Source organism: Staurois parvus, unplaced genomic scaffold (genome assembly GCF_062004578.1).
Source record: "Staurois parvus isolate SC_StPar_1 unplaced genomic scaffold, SC_StPar_1.0 ptg000019l, whole genome shotgun sequence".
NCBI classification, from domain to species: domain Eukaryota; kingdom Metazoa; phylum Chordata; class Amphibia; order Anura; family Ranidae; genus Staurois; species Staurois parvus.
Genome location: NW_028317815.1, coordinates 25,114,964 through 25,142,758, shown reverse-complemented (window position 1 = coordinate 25,142,758; position 27,795 = coordinate 25,114,964). Strand labels below are relative to the sequence as shown.

The window sequence follows — 27,795 nt, the reverse complement described above, 5'->3', positions numbered from 1 at the left end:
GAAAAAGGAACATGTTGATAGAGAACTGGAACCTTTGTAGTTTCTCTAAAAGTTGACTTTCAAAATTATGTTGGGGTATTGCTATATAAAAATGATTGCTCTGTAGTTCTTTTTTATGCAGGCATTGCTTTAATTCAGCAGTAACTTCCAGTCCCTTTGTTAGTAATTCAGTGATCAGAAAAATTGTGGTTGCAATGTGAGGGATCTATTCCCAAAAACTCCTGCTGCCCAACTTCTTGCTATCTTTCACCTAGAAGATACCTATTATAAAATATATACCTGTAAGTTCTAATAAGTTTCTCTTCCATCAGTAAGATCCAAAATTCTTTGGAAGTTTAAATATGTTTAGTGGTACAAGAAACATAGAAGATTACACAGCACACGCTTAAGGATCTGTACTCCTAGTGACCCTCTGCGCAAAAGTCTGGATTCTGGCTTTTAGTGCAGTTTCTGGGTCTGCTTATCAGCCATTGGGTGCTTAAAGATTTAGATTCTACTTGTTTCCTAGCTTTGCCTGAAGTGATAGTATTATAAAGTTTAGTCACATGTTTTTACAAGGGATATGTGATAAACTCCAGCTCACACCCCCTGCACTGCAAGATTTAAATGCCCATTAACTCCAGGGGATGAGGAATAAAGTGTAATACCTACCTGACTCCTCACTTTCTCATGCTCTGGCACTCTCCCCCAATCCAGAACTCTGGTGGGTGGTCTCTCACCATCCTCACATACAATGCAGGGCCTTCGGCCCCTATGATGCTACAAATTTAGTAAGGGTTTAAGTAAAGCACTAGTTCAGAAAGCATATACATGGCACTGTATATTTTTCAAACCTTGGGATGTCTGCTAGATAAATTATCTTAAAATTTAAGAGAACTGAACCCATCTAGGTACAAATACAGTATATCTATGCCCCTGATTTTGGTGGGATAGTTGGCATTGATATAACTTTTCACAGTATGTACAGATCCAAAGTAGTGAAAAATCTACTATGAAGTCTTCTAAAATCCTTGCAGTGGGTATAGTTAAATGCACAGTATAGGGGTAGAATGTTTGCATTTTAATATCACTTAAAAGAGAAAAAGATTCATAGTCAGATTTTTGTGAACAATTTAGTGAATGGTTACTGAGGGATGAGCATGATATTTGAATTAGTATGATTGCTTAAATAAAGACATCAGGAATTAAATTTCTACCATACATGGTTAAAGTCTATTAAACCCAAGAACAAAAATTAAGGTATCTCAGCCTACCTTTTCTTAGATGTGGTAGCTGAATTCATGTTCTTTTTTTCAGACGTTTTCTACTTTTTTCACCTGGTGATCCTGTTAGGAACACACTTTCTGTTCTAGGATTAAACCTATACTGTACCTAGGAAAAACAAAATTGTCAACTCTAGGACATGAGTGTGTTAGGGTTATATTTTTATTTATTTATTTATTTATTTCAGGTACTTATATAGCGCTGTCAATTTGCACAGCACTTTACATATATATAGTACATTCACATCAGTCCCTAACCCTCAAGAGGCATACAATCTAAGGTCCCTAACTTACATTCATACATACACATACTAGGGCTAATTTAGACAGGATCCAATTAACCTACCAGCATGTTCATGGAATTATATAATACCTCTCCCTCTCTATAACATAGTGGAACATGTTCTGTAATCAATGGAGGTAGCTGGGAACCATGCTAACTACTAATTGTCCAAAAAGGAAGAGAGTACAGGAAGATATTATCTCCCAAGATTTCTGTATGAACAGCTGTTTTTTTCAATTATATATTTAGCAGGTCAAAGGGAAGCAGATAAGTAAATCTTATTGTTACAGTTTACATACACTTCACGGTTGAGCTGAAGTAAAACAAAATGATTTTAGACTTGCCCCCCCCTCACTTACATGCTGCTTCATAATAGGTAAACCTGAAGGAAACCTTTGTTGTGATAAATTTGTAGGCTGGCATTTTTGAGCTCCTTATGAAATAATTGTTGCTTAGCTGTTTCACAGCCAATTGCTGTGGTACTTTTGGAGTCTTTTACCTGGAAAAAGTCTGCAAGTCATGAATTTTGAGATTCTCTGACCTGTAAAAGATATGCACGTCAAAATTTGTATGACAAAATGTTTACTGTGGGTCAGTAATTCAGAATTCATTGAAATAGAGACAGACAGTCGACTAACAATTTTCAGTAATGTGTTCTTTATTAAGAGCCCTCTTATATTGTAACCTTTTGTGGTCTTCCTCAATTTCCCAAATGAACAGCTGATTGTGGGTCATTTTCAGGTGTAGACATGGTGAGAAGCCTGCCCTGAGCAGCTAGTTAGTGCTTTTGCCTTATACAGGAATCACCCATTGCCAAGGCCAGACCCAGAATAGCAGGTTATCAGTGACCTGGTTGTAGTATAATGATAGACTCAGCCAGGTCACAGGTATAAGTATCAAAAGTCTTTTATTACGTTTATTTGTTAGGAAGCAGACTGGTGTAACTGAGGTAAAATCTGTAAAATTTGGAAAGCCTTCCAAAAACACTATAGTTAATCATGTTGACCAGCTCTTTACATACTTGAGTTGACAGAATTTGTTTAAAATGCACCTAAAAATAACACACATGAAAAAGAAATACAAAACAATTTAAGGGAAGTACAGTAAGAGAATGAATGGGATAATCCAACTGGTAGATGTGGAGCAACACTTACTGGGGTAATTTACTAGTCAAGTCAAGTAGGCTGCTCACTTTGCAAGGGAATTTCCCCAGAACTTAGTGAATGTGGTGACGTTTCACTTTGCAAAGGATACCTAATCACGTGCAAGGAGAAAAGAACATTTGAGCTTGCACATGACTGGATGATGGAAGTCAGCAGAGCTTCACCTACTTCATTAACTTCTGCTGAAAATTCCCTTGCAAAGTGAACAGCCCATATGACTTTAGGGAAGAGTTACCCTACACAATGGGGTTGATTTACTAGACACTTTTGGAAATGAAGTTCAGTGTTAGCTTCATGGTAGGTCCCATCACCCTTTTTTGTGTGTTTTCATCTGCTCTCCAAATGTCTTCTACATCCTAAACCATGTGTTTGGTTTAAGGTGTATCTGTGTTGATTAGTGTTAATCACAACACTTTCTTTGTATAGAATTCAGCTAAGGACAATCCAGTAAAAGATCAATCCTTTAACTATGCAACAGTCTTGTGCACACAGTGTCATTTTCTCTTTATTCCTCTGTGGAGTAGGCTGGAGTGTATTCTGAAAAAATAAACTGATAGTAAATGCATACACATTACACACTATTTGTATCCCCTATAAAAAACCTCACAACAAATGTTATAAAGAGTATAAGTTTGTAATGTTTGTCTCAGCTAATGTAGTTGCTTGGAAAATTACACAGTTCTCACCCAGATTTTAGTAGTAGTCATATTCTTGAAATGTTTTTTTTTATTATTATTATATTTCATGTTTCTCATAGAGAGGTGTTTAATTAAAATATCCATCACCTAATATAATCACAAGGAATGCAATCAAGTAGCATCAGATACTTACAAAGCCTAAGTAATATTGTTCAGGATGAAAATTACATTGACATACAAAACCTTCTTTTGATTTCAAGGCTTTATGTGTATAGTACTTGCAAGCATAAAATAAACAATGAAACTTTATGCCCAGTCCTTTGTCTGGTAAAATCAGTCAACTTTATCTTCTAATATAAAACAGTATAGTGCAAATGCTATTTAAATGTTAAATACAAATATAACATTTCATATTCAATTTGTTTTAGTTACATTCCGTTCTGGTATTTATTCTCTATGGGTCACATTTCTTTCATTTCACTTTATTCAGATCTGTAAAAGTAAATAGAAACTAACTGGGATCACAAGAAGGAGAAAGGTCTTCAACATGACACTTTGTTTATATGTGCTGGGAAGGCTGGCAGCCAGGAGATAAAGTGGGCACTGAACAGGGTGTGGTGGGAAGCTTCATTCACAATTGCAGTATGTCTGTGGCTGCAAGAGTCCATTATCCTGGAAGTCTGACTCAGACGACCCATCACTTTCAAACATGTTGCCAAATGCCAGTTTGAAATTGTACTTAATAAAATTGGCATATACAAGCCAATTGCTAAAATAATCCATCTTACCTACACATACAGTATACTGTATGGGGAGGAATCTGCTCTTTCCGCATAAATGAAGCCCTTACTTTACCTATTTGCTTTGTGTGAATTCAGTGGCAGCAGATTACCATAAACACAGAGCTGAGGAACTGATGTGATCAAAGACTACCAGTAAATCCTTGTGTTAACAATTTACTCTGCCACCTTTTATAAATGGAATACTCCTAAGATGAGCCAGCTGGCTCATCTCCTTGGTTATAGATGATTGCTGATAGAGTTGGACATCCCAAAATTTGTGTACACTCTAAAATTTGAACACAAATTAGACCTCAGTACAACTCCTTTAATATGTATTCTTTAGTTACCAGTTTGCCATCTGAGCCAGTGGAAAAGCTAAAATGGCAGGGCATTAGAGGTATATAATAACAGAAAATAACTTTTGATATACTATGTAGTCTTTGGCATGCTAATATAAATAGTTTTCTTATTGCACTCATGAAGCCTGGTAAAGGGCCAGACATTAGATATAACATAATAATCTTTCAAAGGAACAAAATGTATAGATTTGTTCAATACAGGGGCATTGCTAGAAAGAATACATTGTGAGCAGTAAACAGCTTTAGAATGTTGTATAATTTATCAGCGTTTCAATTAATCTATTATTTATTTTGGGATCAAAATTTGACATTACAGTTTTTAGACCAGGTTTTTTTCCTCAGTTAAAAAGATTATATTAGTTTTGTATTCAATCCCAATTTACCATCATGGTACCAGACTCTTTGACAATTTCAGTCTGTGTGCCCCTGGTCAATTGGGACCTGGTTCAGAGAATTTAGTCTACAAATAATGTCAGGATAGAAGTAGTCACAGACATGAAGGACAGTAAGCAGGAGATGACATATCTGGGGAAATTCTGTACACTCTCTGTGCACAGAACACCTCCAGGTAGCCATATTACTTTGCATTTTACAGAACATTACAACACTGCAGACTGAAAAGAAAAGGTCATTTTTAATAACATTCAATTACAATATGATTTGTGTTGCAGATGTATACGCTAGATTATTATTTTTCTATTTGCTAATTTTCTTCCCCACAAAAGTGGAGTTACCCTTTAAGGCTCTGTACAATATTCCAGCCAGTACCATTTGCTATTGTGTCTCCTATTTCCCCCTAGAAATTTTGTTTCTCAGAGCATCATGTACATCTGCTTCAGACAGCTTATTACAACTATATATTTAGATGTAAATAGCTAGTTTGTTGAAAAGCATATTAAAGTGTAACTTTGTTATATTCTTTTGATTGCCCATGGCTCCAAACATCTTATGTTTTTTTTTCCTGTTGGGTATAATGACAAAATGTAATACATACACTTTTCAATTTTCTTTTCTAATATGTATGCTTCTAAACCTGCTATTAAATCATTGCATGGTTTGCTTGAAACTGTCAGATTGTTAAGGAGATAAGATCATTTACAATGAAAAAGAAATGTTTGCTAGGAGACAGAAAACATTAGTGGAAAAATCTTAATGATTCTTTATTTTTTTTCTGTGAACAAAGTGTAACAATGAATTGCTATTAAGATACAGCAACTAACCATCTGTTATCTCCCATCTCTCTGGGGAACATCGCAAGAGATATTCAGTCCTAATATAAGAACACACAACGTTGTTCCAAGTAGTTTGCTCTTTGTTATAGTAGCTTCCCATTAGTGGAGGATTTTCTCTACCCCATATAGCAAAATGTGTCCTCACATCTTGGACACCAAGATTTCAATGAGATCTGTATATCTAAACATATTGACAATTACCTATACTATTATAATAAAGACTGGGTATACACATACTTGAAGCTGGGTTTCTTTGACCTCCAAAAAGTCTCAACACTAGAACTGCCCTGGATGCAAACATTATTTTTGTTTGCCTTTTTTTTTCAGAAGCCTTCTTTTTTAAGATAATTAATTTCGTATTTTTAGAAGTGTTTTCTAGAATTGTATTCAGTATTTCTGGAAACATGTTCCTTTTATTTTATCTGGAAAAGCAAGAACTATACAATGGAAGTATTATGTCTGCAAATTGTTCTGTATGTTATCCGGTAGTATGGTAGGTGTCTTATGGTTGTCAGGGTGCAGCGTAAAATTTGCTTGAAGCATACCATCTAGAAATACTGTATATTATTAGATACAATATATGTACTATATGTCATTCTAATACAGTTAAAGTGTTACTAAACCCATGACCCTGCATTCACTATATCTGGTCTCCCACAGTATAGAGGACATGGAAATGCAATTATTTTAGTAAATATAAACTGCAAAATACCTTTTCTCATCAGCACTATATAGCAGCCTTGTGACTTCTATCAGTGTAAGCTTGTAGAAGTTTTCATTCTCCTCTGACTGTCCTATAAGGCTGTATAGCCCCTGACCCAGTGCTATTTGGCCCTGTCCAATTTTCTTATATTGTGAAAACTGTTTCATTGGGACACTTTAATACTTTCATGAACTGATTTTTCTGCAAATAGATTAATAGATTCAATACAATTTAATAAGATTATGATTTTATACAGTGCTGCTACACATTCTTTGCTTCTTATGTGTTTGATTATACATACTATGATGACATAACACAATATTAAATGATAACATATTATTTATGTATGTCCATGTTTATAAAGCAACTTTACTATATTCTTGAACTACCAAAAATCAGCTTACAAATAAAGAAATGCACCAAACCAACCAGCTGTGATATTTAGGTTTTAAGGAGGAACAGGCTGTATATTATCACAACATTGCAGACTGAATTGTGTCTGGGCTTTATTTAAAAAAAATAAACTTATAAATAAAAAAAGAACTGCCTTTGCTTTGCTTTTGTGGCTTCTTATCAAGTGTCAGCTCTCTAGGCTCTAGGGCAAAGGATGAGATAAAAAGAGATATGTTGCCAATTTGATGATGAATAGCCTTCTTTGAGTGATATTTTACTGATCTGATAACTTAACTATATACCATTCTGTCCACCTACACTTACATTTCAGTTTTAGTCTGACAATGGAATATATTAAACCTTATTCTACATGTGAATAGACCTGTTGACCTGTCAGACTGAATGTTTTATTTAGCAGTATGTCAAAATATAGAATATGGGTATACACAGGAGAATTACTGGGCAGGTTGCATCAGAATGTTGGCTTTCCCGAGCTCCAGGCTTCCTCATTTTCATAATTATAGAAGAATTCTGTCAAGGTTGGACACCCCAAACTATTCCTACATTGTAAACTGTGAACATAGATTAGACCTCAGTACAGCTGATATATTATTTATTCTTTACTGACCAGTTTGTTATCTGAGCCAGTTGCACAGTAAAAGCCACAGGACCTTGAAGGTATATAATGACAGAAAATAACTGTTGATGGTGCTATGGGACCCGTGGCATGGTGATATTAATTGTTTGCTCCTTTTGAAGGCACATATAAAGCTTGGTAGATAGGTATCAGATAGCATAACATAATATTCTTTTGAAAAAATTGTTCCAAAGATTTATTCTGTAAATAAAGTGAACAAGTAGTCAAATACAGTATATGCTTTGTGTTCTCACATTTCCCAGTTTTAAGTCTTTTTATATTTCAACCAGTGGCCATTGCTAGTAAGGCTCCTTTTCCCCCTTCCAATTGTGATTTTCAGAGCATCATGAGCATCTGCTTCACAGTCATCTCTGTATAACTGTATATTTAGATGTAAATAGCTACTTTGGAAAAAGCATATTAAAGTGTAGCTTTGTTTGTGAGATTCTGTTGATTGCCCATGGTTCCAAACATCTTATGATTTTTTTTTTTTCCGGTTGTGTGCAATGGCAAAAATTTAATCAGTACACTTTCCAATTTTCTTTTGCATACTTTATGCTGTGTTGTTTTCAAACATTGCTAAGGTGGCAAAACCTACCACATTGAAAGGTTGTTATCAAAATAAAAAATATTTTATTTAAAGAGGTACTTTAGTCCCCTTTAGCTTTGCCTCTCCTCCCCCCCGGGCCCCCACCTTCATTAGTCTGGCAAATATGGTCCAGGCAGATCCCTGCAGCACATCTGCACACACATGGGGAAGGGGGGTAGTATCAGTGGTGCATGCACAGAAATACTGAGTTTTGACTTCTATACTAGCTCTGTCTTTGTGAATGTGTAGGAACCCCTCATATGCAAAGATGTCCTGCAGGGCTCTGCAGGGACCCAAAGTCCCACGGCACATCTGCACACATGCAGCTTATTCTCTCCTATGCCAGAAAGATAGAAGTGCTTTGTTGCAGCACATAAACTTGGCAATGCTTCAAAAAATATACAACTGGTAAAATAAGTATTGAACACATCACCATTTTTATCAGTAACTATATTTCTAAAAGTGCTATTGACATTACATTTTCACCACATGTCGGTAACAACCCACACACGCCATACATACAAGGAAACCAAAACAAATAAGTTCAGAAATTAAGTTATGTGTAATCAAATGGAATGACACAGTGAAAAAGTATTGAACACATGAAGAAAGCAACATGCAAAAAGGCATGGAAAGCAAAGACACCAGCTGAAATCTGTCTGTAATTAGAAAGCAATCCTGCCCCTTGTCAGTACAAATTAATATAAGCTGGTTCAGTCTCAACTGATGGCCTTAAAATGTGTATCATTACCAAGGTGTCACACAAAAACAGAGCTCTCTTAAGACCTTTGCAATGTTATTGTTGCAAAACATACTGATGGCATTGGTTACAGAAGGATTTCTATAATCACGACCAGGTGCTCCTCACAAGTCTTCTGACAGAGGGGTGAATAGAGTATCAGTAGAGTTTTCCAAGAGCCAAGGACCACTTGTGCAGAGCTTCAGAAAGACCTGGAATTAGCAGGTACAATTGTTTAAAATAAAGCAATAAGTAATACACTCAACCGCCATGGCCTGTATGCACGCTCACCATGCAAAACTCCATTGCTGAAGAAAAAGCATGTTGAACCTCGTTTAAAGTTTGCTGCACAACATTTAGACAAGCCTGTGAAATACTGGGAGAATATAGTCTGGTCAGATGAGACCAAAATTGGACTCTTTGGATGCCATAATACACACCATTTTTGGAGATCAAATGGCACTGCACATCACCCCAAAAACATCATACCAACAATGAGGTTTGGAGGTGGGACCATCATGGTGTGGGGTTGTTTTTCAGCATACGGTACTGGCAAACTTTGTATCATTGAAGGAAGGATGAATAGAAAAATGTACCAAGACATTCTTGATAAAAATCTGCTGCCACCTACCAGGATGATTAATATGAAACGAGGGTGGAAATTTCAGCAAGGCAATATCCCAAGCACAAAGCCATGGAAACTCTCAATTGGTTTCAAAGAAAGAAAATAAAACTGCTAGAATGGCCCAGACAATCACCTAATTTGGATCCAATAGAAAATCTATGGAAAGAACTAAAGATCAGAGTTCATAGAAGAGGCCCACAGAAAATATTTGAAGACTGTGTGGAAGAATGGGCCAAAATCACACTTGAGCAATGCATGTGACTAGTTTTTCCATACAGGAGTCTTGAAGCTGTCATTACCAACAAAGGATTTTGTGCAAAATATTAAATACATTTAATTCAGTTAGCGTGTTCAATACTTTTTCCCTGTGTCATTCCATTTTATTACACATAACTTAATTTCTGAATTTATTTGTTTTGGTTTATTTGTATGTATGGATTACATAGATTGTTATCGACATGTGTTGAAAATTTCATGTCAATAGCACCTCTAGAAATATATTTACAGAGAAAAATGGTGATGTGTTTAATACTTATTTTACCGACTGTATATATAAATGTGAGAGAAGGAAGGGGAAAATATGTTTTTTATTGAGGGTGGAAGTAAGGAAGATTAGAATGGAGATAAGAAAATTCAAAGAAGGCGCTGATAACCTTCTAAATGCTAATTGCCAGGCTGTTATGCTGCTCTGCTGGCTGCAATGCTTTTTTAGACACTGACCTCTAACTAGCAAATTGATCATTAACCACTTCCTGGTCGGCCCATGTATATAAATGGCCGGAAGGCAGCATTGCAGGAGCGTGTAGCCATTAATAAATGTGCTCCCCGCTCCCCGCCTGTGCGCACTCCCTGTACGGGACCTCTGTATGAGGTCCCGATCATGTGATCACTGATTGGCCAGTCAGTGATCACATGAATAGTAGTAAGCAAGATGTCACTTCTGACATCATTGCTTACTACAAGTGTAATCTGTGAATGATCACAGAGGTTACATGGTACAACGCTATTCACAACAGCCTTGTACCATGTGACAAGCTGTGACCAATCACAGCTCACACAGAGAGAAGGAGAAATGATTGCTTTTACAGTCTTTTGAGTGTAAAAGCAATCAGTGTAAAAATAAAAAAAAAAATCGTCATCACCCCCACAAGTAGCACAATACAATAGTAGTATTATTATACAAAGTAGTATAATAATAATATAAAAAAATAAAATAAAAATGTAAAAAATTTTTATAAATGATAATTTTGGTTATAAATGAATTTATTTTGTTTTTTTTACTAAAAAGATAGATGAATACATTTTGGCCAAGATTTATAAAGAAAGATTATTTATTTGCAAAATTTTATAAGAAAAACACTTTTTTTTCAAAATGTTTGGACTTTTTCATTTATATAGCAAAACAAATAAAAATCCCAGTGGTGAATATATACCACCAAAATAAACTTTTATCTGTTTCAAAAAAAATGCTAAAAAAATTCATATGGGTACAGTGTTGCATGACCGGGCAATTGTCATTCAAAGTGTGATAGCGCTAAAAGCTGAAAATTGGCCTGGACAGGAAGGGGGTGAAAGTGTCCAGACTTGAAGTGGTTAAAATAAGAGAAATCTCAAAATGCTGTATGCAGGTTAATGTGACAGTCAGACAACTAGCATTTTTTGAAGTGGAGATCAGTAACTGAATTATATGCAAATGACTAAAACTGGCCATAGATGGACAGAATTTCATCCTACTCCTCTCATCACTCTGGTCAAAAATGAATGCCAGCTTGACCCACTAATAAATAGAAAGACAAATGAATTTTCTTAGAACATCCTACGAAATTCTTTTGAAATTCTACCCATCTGTGGTCAGTTTTCCTTGTGTTGTTACCTACAGCTTTGTAAACATATTTAGCTGTTAACATCTAGAGCTGCTTCATACAACATTCTGTGTTTGGCAATATGAGATATTCTACAGCCATAAATGTCATTCCCACTCTAAATGTATTGGTTCATTACTGTTCTATGACTGATGACAAACACCTGCAACTAAAGAAAAAAAAATACAAATATTGCCGTCTAACAACTGCAGGATGTACGGGAAGGTATGCCTGATAATGCCCATAAAAATTATTTGGCGTTCAAAACTCAAATAACACAGATAAAAGGGAGAAGGGAAGGGATTACTTTATTGTGATTACATGGGAACTTTAACTATTAGGCCTCTTGCACACGGACATAATAATTCACTGATGTTTATACACGGAATCTTGCTGGCAGGGGCTAGGAGAAACATCCTAAGTAAAGAATGTAAGTTATGTCTTGTAAAGACCTCATGTTTTCACATGCACAGGCATGTATACGTATATACGGGTACGATTCTTCATCTTTTTCTAGCTGCCAGTGTTTCAGTTTACTCATATACACTCATGAATACTTGTGATGTATACACATAAACTACTGCACTCAAACATAAAAAAAAAAAACACTAGAGGTGTTGGAAGGTTATAGAGGGGAATAGAAAAATCTATAGGCAAGTGAAAACTTTTAAAACTTCTCTAAACTTCACAAATCATTTTTATGGTCTTTGAAAACTTATCTAACCACTTGCTCTCCAGAAGATTTTTCTCCCTTCCTGGCCAGGCCATGTTTTGCTATTCAGCACTGTGCTATTTTAACTGACAATTGCACAGTCATGCAACACTGTACCCAAATGAAATTTATATAAATCTTTTCACAAAAATAGATCTTTCTTTTGATGGTATTTGATCACCACTGGGTTTTTAATTTTATATAAATAAAAAAAGACTGAATTAGAAAAAGAAAATTATGTTGTCAAAACACATCCAATAAAAAAGTAAAAAAATTAAATTTGTTCATAAATTTAGGCCAAAATGTATCCTGCTACATGTCTTTGGTAAAAGAAATCCCAATAAGCATATATTAATTGGTTTGCGTGAAAGGAATAGCATCTACAAACTATCTTATATACAGTGCTCAACATAAATGAGTACACCACAACAGATTTGTCAGAAAACCTTTTCTTTCCTTTCAGAATCAACATTTTCTTTGGGACACTATACTACAAAATACTCCCACAAATGTGGGCCATTGTAAACAAGATATGTTAATTTGCACAAACAAAAAAGTATTTTTCCTAACAAATTCGTTCAAGATGATATTGCAAAAATGAATACACCCCAATGAAAGTCTTAGGAGCAAAGACACATTTTAGACAACAAAATCCTTATTAACAAGAATTCAACTACATGTGAGTTTAATTATTTATTAAACAGGTGTCCAGCAGACAGTTGATTATAAAAAGGTATTAGTTAACAAAGAAACCCCCTTCCCATTTCATGCTGTCAGCAATGGCACCACATGAAAGAGAAATGTCACAAGGCCTGAGAAAGAAAATAATTTTTTCACACAAGAAAGATGAAGTCTACAAGAAGATCAGCAAAGCTTTACTTATCAGTCAGATTACTGTAGCAAAAGTGATACAAAAATGTAACAAAAGATGGAACTGCAACCATCTCACAGAGATGTTCAGGCCATCCACGGAAGTTAACACCTCAACAGGAGCATCTTCTGATGAGAAGGGTTGAAGAAAATCGCCATGCAAGCTCACTGCAGTTAGCTAAAGAAGTAGAAAGCCAAACTGGAGTGATTGTTTCCCCTGACACAATACAGTTTACTCTGCAGAGGAATAGCATGCATGGGTGTTGTCCACGAAAGAAGCCTCTCCTAAATCCCATGCACAAAAAAGCCTGCCTATAATTTGCCAGGGCCCATGCTGGTGATGAGACCAAGATAAATGTTTTTGGAACTGATGGCTTCAAACCTGTATGGTGTCACAAAGGTGAGGAGTACAAAGAAAAATGCATGGTGCCTACAGTGAAACGTAGTGGCAGTGTCCTTCTGTGGGATTGCATGAGTGCTTCTGGTGTCAGGGAGCTGCATTTCATTGATGGTATAATGAATTCACAGATGTACTGCTCTATATTGAAAGAGAAGATGCCACCATCATTCTGTACCCTTGATCATCATTTACATTTCCAACATGACAATAATCCAAAAACACACATATAAGGCCACTGTTGCATTTCTGAAGAACAGGGTGAAAGTGATTCAGTGGCCAAGTATGTCTCCTGATCTGAACCCAAGCAAACACCTATTTTAAATCTGAAGAGACAAGTTGAGCACTCTCCATCCAGCATCCAGACTCTAAAAGAGGTCGTTCTTGAAGAATGGAAAAAGATAGATGTTGCAATATGTCGCCAACCTGTTCATTCCATGCCTAGAAGACTTGGTGCTGTCCTTACAAATCATGGAGATCATACAAATTACTAGATGTAGTAGTTTTTGTTGTGGGGTGTATTCATGAGTAAAACTTAAGATTTTGTAATTAAGTTATATTATTAACCTTACTTTCATATAATGAGCTAAACACATATTCTATAAGACTCAGTTTTGTCAAAATTTTGGAAATTGTTCTTGTGTTACTCATTTGTGCTGAGCACTGTGTACTGGAATTTTTGGCAGTGATCAGCAACTTATAGCAGAACTGTGATAGTATGATGGGCAATCTGACATTAACTGACACTTTGTGGGAACTGACTAACTGCCACTGCCATCTCCAGTGACACTAATACAGCGATCAGTACTAATAATATATACATTGTCAATGTACTAATGACACCGGCTGGGAAGGGATTTACATCCAGGGGCAATACAAGGATTAACTGTATGCCTAACAATGTTTGGTGTGTTTACTGTGTGATGATTTTACTAAGGGATGTACTGGTTTTATCTCCTGCTTTGCAAGGAAACAAAGACTGGCACATCCCTGCTGTCAGGACAGAGTTCTGTGTTGTTTACTATCACAGTGCTCTGTCCTGTCATCCACTTTGCCAATCGGTGGGTCCCGACCATCAATCGTTAATCGGGACCCATTGATTGGCTTGTGCTGTAACTAATCATAGCACAGCCAGGGAGGCGGGCGCACACCCCCTACCCAAAAGAGCTGGATCATCCATCAGATATGTGATCCAGTTCAGAGAAGCCACTTTTCCACTCTGCTTTCTCATGATGCGATCAGCAAGCAGCTAAACTTCACAAATCATGTTAACCTGATATGTTTTGTTAAAAAAATAAACTGCAGATTGTAAGGGGCACAGAAGTCTGTGGCTATTGAGTGAGATTTACCACATTTTTCTAGTCATTTCATGTTTCATTGTAACAAAAAAAGGTGTGAAATAATTGTTATTACAATTTTTGTAATGTTTTACTTTCACGAGTACTGTAGCTTGTACACAGTATGCCATAATAAGTATACATTTTTGGCACATGGTTCATAATCAAAGTTTTTGTGTGTTTCAAGAGAATAGCATACCATAACAAATATACACTTATTGGCCACTTTATTAGGTACACCTTCCTAGTGCTAGGTTGGACCCCCTTTTGCCTTAATTATTCGTGGCATAGATTCAGCAAGGTGTTGGAAACATTCCTAAGAGATTTCAGTCTATATTGACACGAGTTACTGTTGCCTTTCTGTCTTCTCAAACCAGTCTGCCCATTCTCCTCTGACATCAACAAGGCATTTTCAGCTACACAACTGCCATTCACTGGATATTTTCTCTTTTTTGGACCATTCTTTGTAAACCCTACAGATGGTTGTGCATGAAAATCCCAGTAGATCAGCAGTTTTTGAAATACTCAGACCAGCCCGTCTGACACCAACAATCATGCTATGTTCAAAGTCGCTTAAATCCCCTTTCTTCCCCATGCTGATGTTTGCTTTGAACTTCAGCAAATCGTCTTCAGCACGTCTAGATGCCTAAACGCATTGAGTTGCTGCCATGTGATCGGCTGATTAACAATTTGTGTTGCCAAGCAATTGAATAGGTGTACCTAATAAAGTAGCCAGTGAGTGTTCAAGCTGTCTCCTAAAAGAATAACTGAAAGTAACGAGAAATGCATATAGCTGCATATACATGTATACATAATAATAAACATATATAACTATACAGTGAGTCTTTAGATCTAGGCACCCCTGCCAGACAGCAAAGCTAAGGAGCTTGTTTGTGTTCACTGGCAATGCTGTGCAATACAGTAACATTTGATTGTTTGCTTCTAGGGTTTTACAGGAAATTTCCACTTTCTTCCCCTGAGGAAGATTACATGTAATCCTCTATTAGGCATTCATCAATTAACATCCTTTGCATACGACATCATGTTACTTCATCCACTTGTACCTGTACTCGCTTGTTGACTTGTCAGTGGATCAATGATGTTTATATAGTTTTTTCCATGCAATAGTGGTTAATTTTGATTGATGGGAGTACAACAATAGTGATCTACAGGGCTACTGCGGGAAATTCAATATATTCTGTTTATGTATTATGAGATCATTAATGTTCCATATTTGAGCCAATACTTCATCATTAGCTATATTACTACTTTTAATCATCTTTGTAATAAAGTTTGAACACAATCTTTTAAAATAATTTTTCGTGTGTTTTAAGGGTGCCTAAAAGCCCTCAATATTTACTCTAAAAAAAGTTTATATGATTCCTCTGGATGTGGCACACGAAGTTGAAACAGATCATTTAGTCTTTCTGTTCAGAGTATTGACAAGACTAATACTATATTGATGTCTTTGTGGAATAGTTTACACAGACTTTTGGTATCAGCCCTGTTATCAGAACTTAACTCCACATATACAGTAGCTATCATTCATTGACTTGCATTGGTGACATACTTAGCAAGCACTTGACAGGCTTTTTGGCAGCTGTCAGCAACTATCCATGTTAACTATTCTTACAAAATTATAGAAAATCTATATCAGATGCCTCTGTTCTTATTGACTCAAAGTATAACACGGCAATATTTTTTTAGTTTTGGATAGGGTAGGGAAGGCGTGTGTTGTTGTCTGCTTCCTGGTTAGGGTGATTCACCTTCTCTATCTGTCCTGTTTACCATTGTCATCAAAAATGAAAGAAAATTCCAAATTTTGGGTTGCCACCAGAACAGGAAAGGAGGAGACCCTGGTGACAACTCTGGTGACAACCAGGGATTGCTTCATTTTGCAGGGATTTCCACATAAAAACTTTTTTTTGCTTGTGTTCAACATTACTTGCATGCTTGTAATGCTCAAAACAAAGCATAGATATGCCACCCAATGAAAGCATTGTCTCATTTGCACATCAGTACTAAAACCTGATGGGATTGTGTTCATTATTATTATCATTATTATTATACAGGATTTATATAGCGCCAACAGTTTGCTCAGTGCTTTACAATATAACGGGAGACAATACAGCAACAATACAGTTCAATACAAGAGGGTTAGGCGGGCCTGATTCTGGGAGCTTACTATCTAAGAGGGAGGGGCTAGTGGTACAAAAGGTAGTAACTGCGGGGGATGGACTGGTAGGAGGAGTAGAAGATTCCATTATTAGCTGAGGGCAGGATAGTAAAGGAATCTTTTACTCCTCCTACCAGTTTATAACGTAACATTATTTTTTCTTTTCATCTTTAGTAACTGAAGTGTAATAATATATTAATTATTGTCACCAATCGAAATTGGCAGCTATAGTCCTATGGTATGATCATACATGATTCATACTTTGAATTTATACACTGGGGTCCTGCTTTGGGCTCATGTCGGGCAAGAGATCCTACTACAGGTGACACTTCACCAGAGTTCAATTTTAACACACAACTTACCTTTTCCTATGAAGTCACACACTTGCTTGCTGGACCAGCAAGATGGCAATCTCTCACTGCTTCCTTGATAGCAAGTAACATTTGACAGTATCCCAGGCTATCCCAGGCCTAAGGGACATTGATTGTTGAGTCATCATTATTTTTTTTTTTTAATATTTTATTAAACTCTCAACAACAAAAAATTATACAACCAGGAGTGGACTGACCATTCCAGCACTCGGGCACTGTAGAGGGCCCCATAAAATGCCCCTGGTACCTTTTATAGGCTGTTTTGGGTATGTTATGAGTGTGGGCAAGGACACAGGGGCCCCAATTGCCCGGGGGCCCCATCAGTTGTCAGTCCGCCCCTGGATACAACTATCAAACAACAAAGCCTTTCATTTTGTTTCTCATATTCCTGACAGCACCCTTTTACAGGACAGGTGCCACTGTCAGGGGGGTAGAATACAAAGATTAGTGTAAAATGCAGTACCTGACGGAAAGCCTGTACTGTTATATCAGCATGGAGAGATTAATAAAACACCAATTTATAGATGGTTCTTTTTAGGAACATTATATGACTAAATTACAATTACATATTAATAAATGACAATGGAAAATGCTGCCCCCAGTTTGCTTTGCACATTGCAATAAAGAACAATGCTTACACCGATAACAACTGTTTGGCTACAAGAATGCTTAATTTATCTTTGTTTTTTCATATTCAGAGTAGCCGTATGTAAGTTTTTTTCTGATGTTATCTTATTAGGATGATACAAATTACAACCAATTAATCTAAACTGTTTCATGTAAAAGCTAAAAAGGTCACCCTATCTATCAGTAACCTACTTATATACCAAACTCCTGTAAAATTGTACATTGATTTTTTTTTCCCTTGACACAGCGCGACAGAAGGGAGCTACTGCTTCCTAATCAGGAAAATAGTGACTTAACAAACTGTTCAATAACCTCCATAGTAGAATAATATTGTATGAATAAGGATTCTAAATTCAGGGAAAATCTTATATGTTCTTCTATAATAGCAGCATCTATCTATTATCCATATTTTTTGACAAATTAATAAAGAGGAAACCGCCCAAGGACTGTTAATGGTGACAGAAGCACCAGACCTTGAATACAGCACAGGGCACTATCTATTCTAATTTATCTTTGTCCTGTAACATTGCGGCCTATTACACTTTAACTTTAGCCTATCATGCATCCACTAACAGAGGATCTTATCTCTACATTACAATTAGGGGATCGCCTTTGAACTGTTATTTAATGTTAGTGAGTCTCATGTGTTTAAGAATATGCTTTTTAGAATTGTTTTATATATATATATATATATATATATATATATATATAGTATTTATTTATTTTCATTATTATTATTATTTATGTATTGTTAAACCACTTGCCCTCCAGAGCATTTACCCTCCTTCCTCTCTAGGCTATTTTTTGCTTTACGGCTCTGCGTTACTTTAACTGACAATTGCGTGGTCATGCAACACTGCACCCAAATGAAATTTACATTCTTTTTTCCACAGAAATAGAGCTTTATTTCAGTGGTATTTGATTGCCTGTGTGGTTTTTTATTTTTTTGCGCTATAAACAAAAAAAGACCGACAATTTTGAGAAAAAAACAATATTTTTGACTTTTTTCTATTAAACATGTCCAATAAAAAAATTTCGTCATACGTTTAGGGCAAAATGTATTCTGCTACATGTCTTTGCTAAAAAAAAAATCCCAATATGTGTACATTAATTGGTTTACGTGAAAGTTACAGCATTTAAAAATGGCGGTATATATACTGGGATTTTTCTTTCAAATTATTTTTACTAGTAATGGCAGCAATCAGCGACTTATGGCTGGACTGTGTGACTCCGATGGGCATTCTGACACTAAGGGGAACTGACTTGCTAAAATCAAATCCCAATACTTAATTTGGTTACGTGGAAGTTATAGCATTTACAAAAGCCAGTATATAAACTGGATTTTTCTTCTTTTTTCTTTGGTGGAGATCAGCGACTTATAGCGGGACTGTGACGGGCATTCTGACACTGGGGGGAACTGACTTGGTGTCACTGACATCCCCAGTGACACTAATACAGTGATCAGTGCTAATAAAAAGCACTGAGACTGTACTGATGGCACTGGGCAGGAAGTGGTTAACCTCTGGAGCGATCAAAGGGTTAACTGTGTGCTTTGGGTGTTTTACTATGGGGCTGTGTTTGTGCTTCCCACTTCAAGCACACTGCTTTGTATGGCTCTGCTAAGCAGTGTGCTGGAACTAACAGGGGAGAGAACTGTATTTTCTCCCCCCATTGATATTACTCAGCGATCACTGGATGCCCGCGACCCGGTGATTGACAGCCGAGGCCGCAAATGGCGGTGCAGGTAGGGTGCACGCGTGGCTCACGTGCATCCCATACATAGGAATGCTAAATCATGTATATATACATGGTTTTGCGCACCCCTACCGCCCTGTAGCAGTATTTCTGCTATAGGGCGGCGGTAAAGCAGTTAACTACTTGCCCTCCAGAGGATTTACCTCCCTTCCTGACCAGGCGATTTTTTGCGATACGGCGCTGCGTTACTTTAACTGACAATTGCACGGTCATGCAACACTGCACCCAAATGAAATGTACGTCCTTTTTTTCCCTCAAATAGAACTTTCCTCCCGTCATATTTGATCACCTGTGCTTTTTTTGTGCTATAAACAAAAGAGAAAAAAAAACTATATTTTTGACTTTTTGCTATTAAACATGTCCAGTAAAAAAATTTAAAAATCTAATTTTGTCATAATTTTAAGCCAAAATGTATTCTGCTATATGTCTTTGCTAAAAAAAAATCCCAATACGTATAAATAAATTGGTTTACGTGAAAGTTATAGCATTTAGAAATGGCAGTATACTGGAACTTTTGCTTTTTTTGCTAGTAATGACGGCATTCAGCAACTTATATCGGGACTGCAGCGGGCATTCTGACACTTGGGGGGGAACTGACTTGCTGTCACTGACATCCCCTGTGACACCTTTACAGTGATCAGTGCTAATAAAAAGCACTGACACTGTACTAATGACACTGGGCAGGAAGGGGTTAGCATGAGCTGTGTGCTGTTTTATTATGAGGCTGTGTTCTGTGTTTGTTTCACTGTAAGCACACTGCTTTGTATGCGTCTGCTATGCAGAGCCATACAAAGCAGTGTGCAGGAGCTGACAGGGCAGAGAGCTGTGTTGTTTATACACAGGTCTCTCCCCCGTTGGATATACTCGGTGATCACTGGGACCCAGTGATTGACAGTCGAGGCTGCAAATGCCAGCATGGGTAGGGCTCCTGCTCGTCCCCTATTCGGAACTGCAAAATCACATAGATATACATGATTTTGCACACCCGTGCCACCCTGGTGGCGGTGCAGAACCAGTTAATTAGTTCAAAGCTTGTAGTAAAATGCCCTGATGCTGGGGTATCATATATATCACTGTAACCCCCCCCCCCCCAAATCATTTTACATCAATGTGACTATAAGTGACTATATAGAATGTTTTAATATTTGTTGAGCTAGCAATATTCTGCAGAACTGTAACAATAATATAAATATGGATTTTGTATTTTGCATGTCATATGGATATATTTCCCTTCAATGCTTTAGTGAAAGCTATTGTCATTATCTCTTGTGGTATATGTCAACCTTTTACAAAATTACCTTTTTATTTTAGTTTTCAAAATAAAATAATGAATATATTTCTTATTTTTAGCATCTTGCAGAAAAAGCTGAGGAGATACAAGGATTGCATCAATGGAGAGATGATTTTGGGGTAAGCGTATATTTCTTTTACTTTAATACATAGTGGGGTTGATTTACTAAAAGTAGAGAGTTCAAATTCTGGTGCAGTTTTGCATTGTAGTCAATGAACTTCTAACTTCAGCTTGTTTAAGTAAGCTTTGGCAAAAAAAATGGAAGCTGAGTGGTTTCTCTGCAGAGCTGCACAAGATTTTGCACTCTCCATCCCCATTGCAAAGAATTTTTTTCACTCAATCTGGGACTTTAAGGCATAATACAATACATAACTCAATCCCCAAATTGTCTTGTGCATCACCAATTTTAGATGTTTTATGAACTGCGTTGATACCATGAATGTCTTGCTCACTGAGTTGTCTTAAAGGGAATGTAGACTACAACATCAGTCCCTGTAGCCATGCATTGCTTCATTCCTCTGTACCATATACAGTGGATATACAAAGTCTATACACCTCTGTTAAAATGTCAGGTTTCTGTGATGTAAAAAAATGAGACAAGGATAAATCATTTCAGAACTTTTTCCACCTTTAATGTGACTTATAAACTGTACAACTCAATTGAAAAACAAGCTTAAATCTTTTTTTTTGGGGGGGGGGAGTAAACATAAAAAACTAAAATAATGTGGTTGCATAAATGTGCACACCCTCTTATAACTGGGAATGTAGCTGTGTTCAGAATTAAGCAATCACATTCAAAAGCATGTTAAATAAGAGTCAGTAGACACCTGTCATCATTTAAAGTGCCACTGATTAACCCCAAATAAAGTTCAGTTGTTCTAGTAGGTCTTTCCTGACATTTTCTTGGTCGCATCCTACAGCAAAAGCCATGGTCTGCAGAAAGCTTTCAAAGCATCAGAGGGATCTCATTGTTAAAAGGTATCAGTCAGGAGAAGGGTGCAAAATAATTTCCAAGGCATTAGATATACAATGGAACACAGTGAAGACAAACATCATCAAGTGGAGAAAATATGGCGCAACAGTGACATTACCAAGAACTGGACTTCCCACCAAAATTGCTGAAGAAGAAAACTGGTTTGGGAGGCTGCCAAGAGACCTACAGCAACATTAAAGGGGTTGCAGGAATATCTGGTAAGTATTGGCTGTGTGGTACATGTGACAACAATCTCCCGTATTCTTCATATGTCTAGGCTATGGGGTAGAGTGGCAAGACGGAAGCATTTTCTTACAAAGAAAAACATCCAAGCCAGGCTAAATTTTTCAAAAACACATCTGAAGTCTCCCAAAAGCATGTGGGAAAATGTGTTATGGTCTGATGAAACCAAGGTAGAACTTTTTGGCCATAATTCCAAAAGATATGTTTGGTGCAAAAACAACACTGCACATCAGCCACCAAAAGAACACCATGCCCACAGTGAAGAATGGTGGTGGCAGTATCATACTTTTGGAGCTGTTTTTCTTCAGCTGGAACTGGGACCATAGTCAAGGTAGAGGAAATTATGAACAGTTCCAAATACCAATCAATATTGGCACAAAACCTTCAGGCTTCTGCTAGAAAGCTGAACATGAAGAGGAACTTCATCTTTCAGCATGACAATGACCCAAATCAATAAAGAAAAGGCTTCACCAGAAGAACATTAAAGTTTTGGAATGGCCCAACCAGAGCCCAGACCTGAATCTGATCAAAAATCTGTGGGTTGGTCTGAAGAGGGCTGTGCACAGGAGATGCCCTCGTAATCTGACAGATTTGGAGTGTTTTTGCAAGGAAGAGTGGGCAAATATTGCCAAGCCATGCTGATAGACTCATGCCCAAAAAGACTGAGTGCTGTAATAAAATCAAAAAGTGCTTCAACAAAGTATTAGTTTAAGGATGTGCACACTTATGCAACCATATTATTTTAGTTTTTAATCTTTACTTCCCTCCACCTAAAAGATTTCAGTTTGTTGTTCAACTGAGTTATACAGTTTATATGTTACATTAAAGGTGGAAAAAGTTCTGAAATTATTTATCTTTGTCTCTTTTTTTTACATCACAGAAACCTGACATTTTAACAGGGGTTTGTAGACTTTTATATCCACTGTATCTATCGTTTCTCTTGCTTGACCGTATTTACTATTGACAGCAAGGCAAATCTAACAACTTTTAACAACTAAAGGTTGCACTGCACTGGATATTTAATACTTAAACTTTTTACATTGCCATAAGGAGGTTACAGCCATCTTGATAGTGCCATCCTATATACTTATATGTGATTTAATTTAAGCCGGTCTTACATGGATCAATATTCGGCCAGTTCAGCAGGGACTGGCCAAATTTTGATCCATGTATGGGCAGGAAGGTTGTACAGATATCGATCTACTGATTGACCTCTGTTTAACCGTCCTGCTGGATTTTCTAAGCAGAACTGATCACTGCGGCTCTTTATAGTAGCCATTGGTTATCTAGTGCCACATAGTGTGGGCCTTGTAATCTGATGTACCCAATGACGTGTATATATGTTAGCAGTGAAACTGGCAATAGATGGGCAGAATTTCAAATGCATTTACTTGGGAAAAGAAGGTTCTAAGGAAGTTTCTTTGTTTTTCTAATCATTAGTGGGCCAAATCTTTTTTAACCGAAATGACAAGAAAATTAGAAGGGGCAGGATGGAAATTTTTTCTTGAACAAAACAAATTTCTAAAAATGTATGTGGTCTTCATTCAATAAAGTCCATTCATTCCAAAATCAAATGTTAAAAGTAAACAAAGTCTGTCGAAGAACAAACAAATGTTCTGAGAATTTTCGTACACATTTTCCTAAGAATTTTCATTTGAAATTCTATCCATCTATGGCCAACTTGACCCTAAGGGTTTGTTTACATAAGTGATAGCCCTCTGAAAAGTGATCTGTGGTGGACCGCTCTTTGGAGGGCGTTGGACAGTTGATAAAGGAAGCATTAAGTTGCCTTCTCACCACCTCACCACTGCAACAGTGTGGCTTGCACATGGTTGCGTCATGGTCCATTTACTGTAGTGGGTCATGTTCAACAGGCAGTGCTGCCCACCGAATAAGACAAGAGATTAATTTATGTTGCAATGTGATGCAAAGCATCATGTGTACACCCCCATCCACTGCCTTTGCAGCTTAAGTGAAGCAGTTGCAGGGCAGTAAAAATGCAATTCAACTGTATTTTTTAACATTCCCCAACCTCAAGTGTAAACAAGGCTTTATTCTGTCCAAAGGTATTCCAAAAATCGTTTCTATATTTAAATAAGTAAAATGCTTCCTCTACGGTGTTTTGAATACATGTTTTATTTCTAAAAGGTCTGTACTTTTATGGTGATTTTACTTTGGGAAATTGAAATACTCCCTGAACCCATTAGAAGTTTCCTCTGGGGTGCACATACCCTGGTTGAGAACCTGTGTCATGCTACTATGGAAATAACAAAGTCTAGACCTGTCACATTAGCATTTAAGGGGATGAAGTAAGATCATCACAGCATACAGTGAATGATGATTCTGCTGAATTGCAAAGGAGTCATCTGGGAACCATCTTTAAAATATATGCTAAAGAAGAGTTATTTTAACTTTTGTTCTTAGCAGTTTAAAAAAAAACAGTTCATTATCTTTATTGTAATGCTCTTCAAATATCAAGTGAACAATGACACGGGACTTGGACCAGAACTAACAGGTTACAGATTTTTCAGATTTCATTTTGGTAAGATGATCGTAAGAGTGGATACTTTTCTGGGATCCCCTATTTGTCACAAAGTATACAGATGTTGTAAACTACAAGATGTTCTTCATCCTGTTTTTGCTGTGCTTGATGATCTGATGTTAGACTTGTGGCTTCCACAGAGAATACCTGGATTTTATTCACACATATATATATATATAGTACTGCTAAATTTAACCACTTCGGCCCTAGCAGTCTACCCATATGTTGCGTGGTTGAATGGATTATACCATGATGATGATTGCAGCCAAACACTTCATCCTGGTATCTTTTTTTTCAGCTGGCTATGGACCTTAATGTAAAAGCATTTCTAGTGGCTAATTAACTATTGGATCACTTTTTGGGGGGCATAATCTCTTTTTATTGAAAATTGTTTTTTAACCAAAGAGCAAGGCTTTACAGACAGAAGAAAATAAAACAGGGAGTGTATACTGTATAGAAATTCCAAAACACGGTATTGCCATGTAGTAAAATCAGTGCACAGCTCAGTTTTACTGGTAATGAACAAATATGACATTGCAAAGCACTGATATCAAAGAAATGTGCCTGTAAAGAGACAGAAAATAATGATGAAATAGTGGGACTTAATCCAAACAAATGGTATCTAATAGAATACAACAATAAGTAAACAGTGTAAACCACAGAAAAAAATAATGTAACCCACATGTAAAAGCCAACTAAAGTCACGGGGATAGGATCGTTTGATTGTGAAGTATCATCTATAACAGGTATGGTGATAGTCAAGAAGTCAGTGTGTGGCCTGTGGGTGGCCAAGAAATGTCCCCATAAGGAAATATTCCAGGACAGCCATAGGTACCAAAGGAGTGGCCCCTAAGAGCATACTAGGCAGAAAAGGGGCCAGGGGAACAGGTTAGGATAAATTATCAAGTTCCAGGGAACAATACATCCAGCCAGACCAGATGTCATAGAATTTCTGCCTATCTTGAGCAGTGTAGACCCATGTCTTCGCCTCCATAATCCTATCAACCTCACACATCCAGTTTTGCAGTGTAGGACAGCGGGTTTCTTTCCAGAAATTTTGACATAAGGCTTTTAGCCGCATTTATGAGATATGGGGTGACAGTATATTTGTATGATTTAAGGGCGTTGGATCACTTTTTGCATGCAGTGGAAGAGGGTTCCTCCCTCTTGCCACTTTCTGCCACCTTCCCGGGCACTTCCATCCCACTACAGAACCCAGAACTGAAGTCGGATGACCATAGAGAAGACCATGGATCAGAACATCCCGTATCGTCGCTATGGTATAAGAAACCGGAAGTATTTTGTCACTTCTGGTTTTGGTCTAATGCAAACATTAAACCCCATATCTATCCATAAAGAGGACCTGTCACTGCTGCAGCTATCACTAGGGACATTGTTCATTCATTGGGATAGCAATAATAGAATTGAAACAAAAGAGACAGTGTAAAAATAAACTAAAAATAAAAAACAAAATGCATAATAAAAATAAAATAATAATACTAAAAAATAATTCAAAAAATTTCCATTGCCCCTGTTCCCTCTCATTCGCAAAGGTGAACGCATTCCTAGTTCGTGCACACATGTAAGGTATTGCCGCAAACATTATAACGAGAGCAAAAATGTTAGCATCAGATCCTCTGTGTAACTTTAAACTGGTAACCTGTAAAGGCTTTTAAAGCATTATCTATGGAAATTTCTAAGTACCATACTTTTGATTCCATGAGCGTGCACATTTTTAAAGTGTGATGTGTTAGGTATATATTTACTCAGCTTAACATCTTAATTTATGTATCACAAAACAGTTGGGTATTGTATTGTCTTTTTGTGCATTAAAATTCATTAAAGTGTATTGTTAAAAAAAAAATTGCATTTGAAAAACAGCTGCGCAAATACTGTGTGACATAAAAAAATTGCAACACTCACCATTTTATTCTCTAGTGCTTCTGCTTAAAAATATATATTTGTGGGTTCTAAGTAATTTTCTAGCAAAAAAAAAGATTTTTTTTTTACATGTAGGAAAAGAATGTCAGAATTAGCCTGGGGCTCACGTGGTTAACCAAAATCTGGAAATTGTATTTATAGGTAACATAGTAGGATGGGACATAAAATGCTTTAAAAGAGCCACTTCTCTATATACTGCCCTAGATGGTTTTCATGTATATAAAGTGTATGTATAGCTAAAACAATTTTTTATTAGTTTTGGACAAAAGGAGGGGAAGGATTTTAAACACAGATTTTTTTATAATTGTTCTCTGTGTCATCGCTGGGGAGATTGATTCTTCATATTTGTCCTGACTATTGTCCTCAAGGTAGAAAGTGATCGGAAATCCAAAATTTTAGAGTTGTCACAGAAACAGGAAGGTAAATGGAAACCTTCCGATAGGAATGTTCTAGTGATAACCAATAAAGAAAGGGGGAACCCTTTCAATTTGTAGAGCTTTCCTTTCACTTCTTGATGCATCTCTGAGACAGAAAGTAAAGGAAAATCTCTCAAAAGGGACACAGTCAGCAAACAAAATCCAATAATCCAAATTCAACTCTTCCCTGCTATATCCAAATATTTTGGAAAAGGTTTGGTTTTACATACATTTTATGTTTTTTTATGTGCCTGCAGTAGCGTCTGGTAACCCTATCTTGGGCATATGTCAAATAAGTCTCATTGGTCAGCATTCTGCACTCCTGGAAGTGTCTTAGCTTCCCATTCACATATTTCTATAGACCAGTGTGACAGTCCATGATGGTGATGACCAATAGTAATGCATGTATGAGAGCCAGGAGAAGACCAGTCTTTGTACCTGTCAGCAGCTTCTTTTTTGTTAAATTGACAGTCAGTGTAGGCAAGGCTTGCTTTAATTTGCAGTCCTCGGTTTACAGTACATTGTTGAGTTCAGCCTCTAATTATTCAAGAGTTTTGTGTGGTGTACCAAATATACATATTTCATTGCTAAAGTAATGACACTTATCTGAACCTGTTCCTACATATGCACTTCTAGTCATAATTTGTTTTGTTACTGCTGAGAAAAAAAGGAAGAGACACAGAAATAAAGTTAATGTCAGGAGCAGTGTAAACTTGATGAATTACATTGTGATGGCTTCTGGCTATAAATGGAAACAGAATTGTTCAGGGAGAAAAGTGTAGCACCCTGCTTGTGCAGACTTTGACAGTGTTCCTGCTAATGAACACAGACTGTGGAAACCTTGAGACATAAACTCTGGGGTAGACTGAAATTTCAT

General features: G+C 36.8%; 1 protein-coding gene across 5 annotated transcripts in view; it reads left to right on the top strand.

Moving 5' to 3' along the window:
• Positions 1-27,795, top strand: part of CACNA2D1 (calcium voltage-gated channel auxiliary subunit alpha2delta 1) — an 857,854-nt gene that overhangs the window by 373,254 nt on the left and 456,805 nt on the right. For all 5 annotated transcript variants that reach the window (XM_089685880.1, XM_089685888.1, XM_089685869.1 and 2 more), the window contains exon 4: positions 20,863-20,922. In XM_089685880.1, the coding sequence (XP_089542006.1) occupies positions 20,863-20,922 (60 nt within the window). The remainder of the gene's footprint in view (positions 1-20,862; positions 20,923-27,795) is intronic.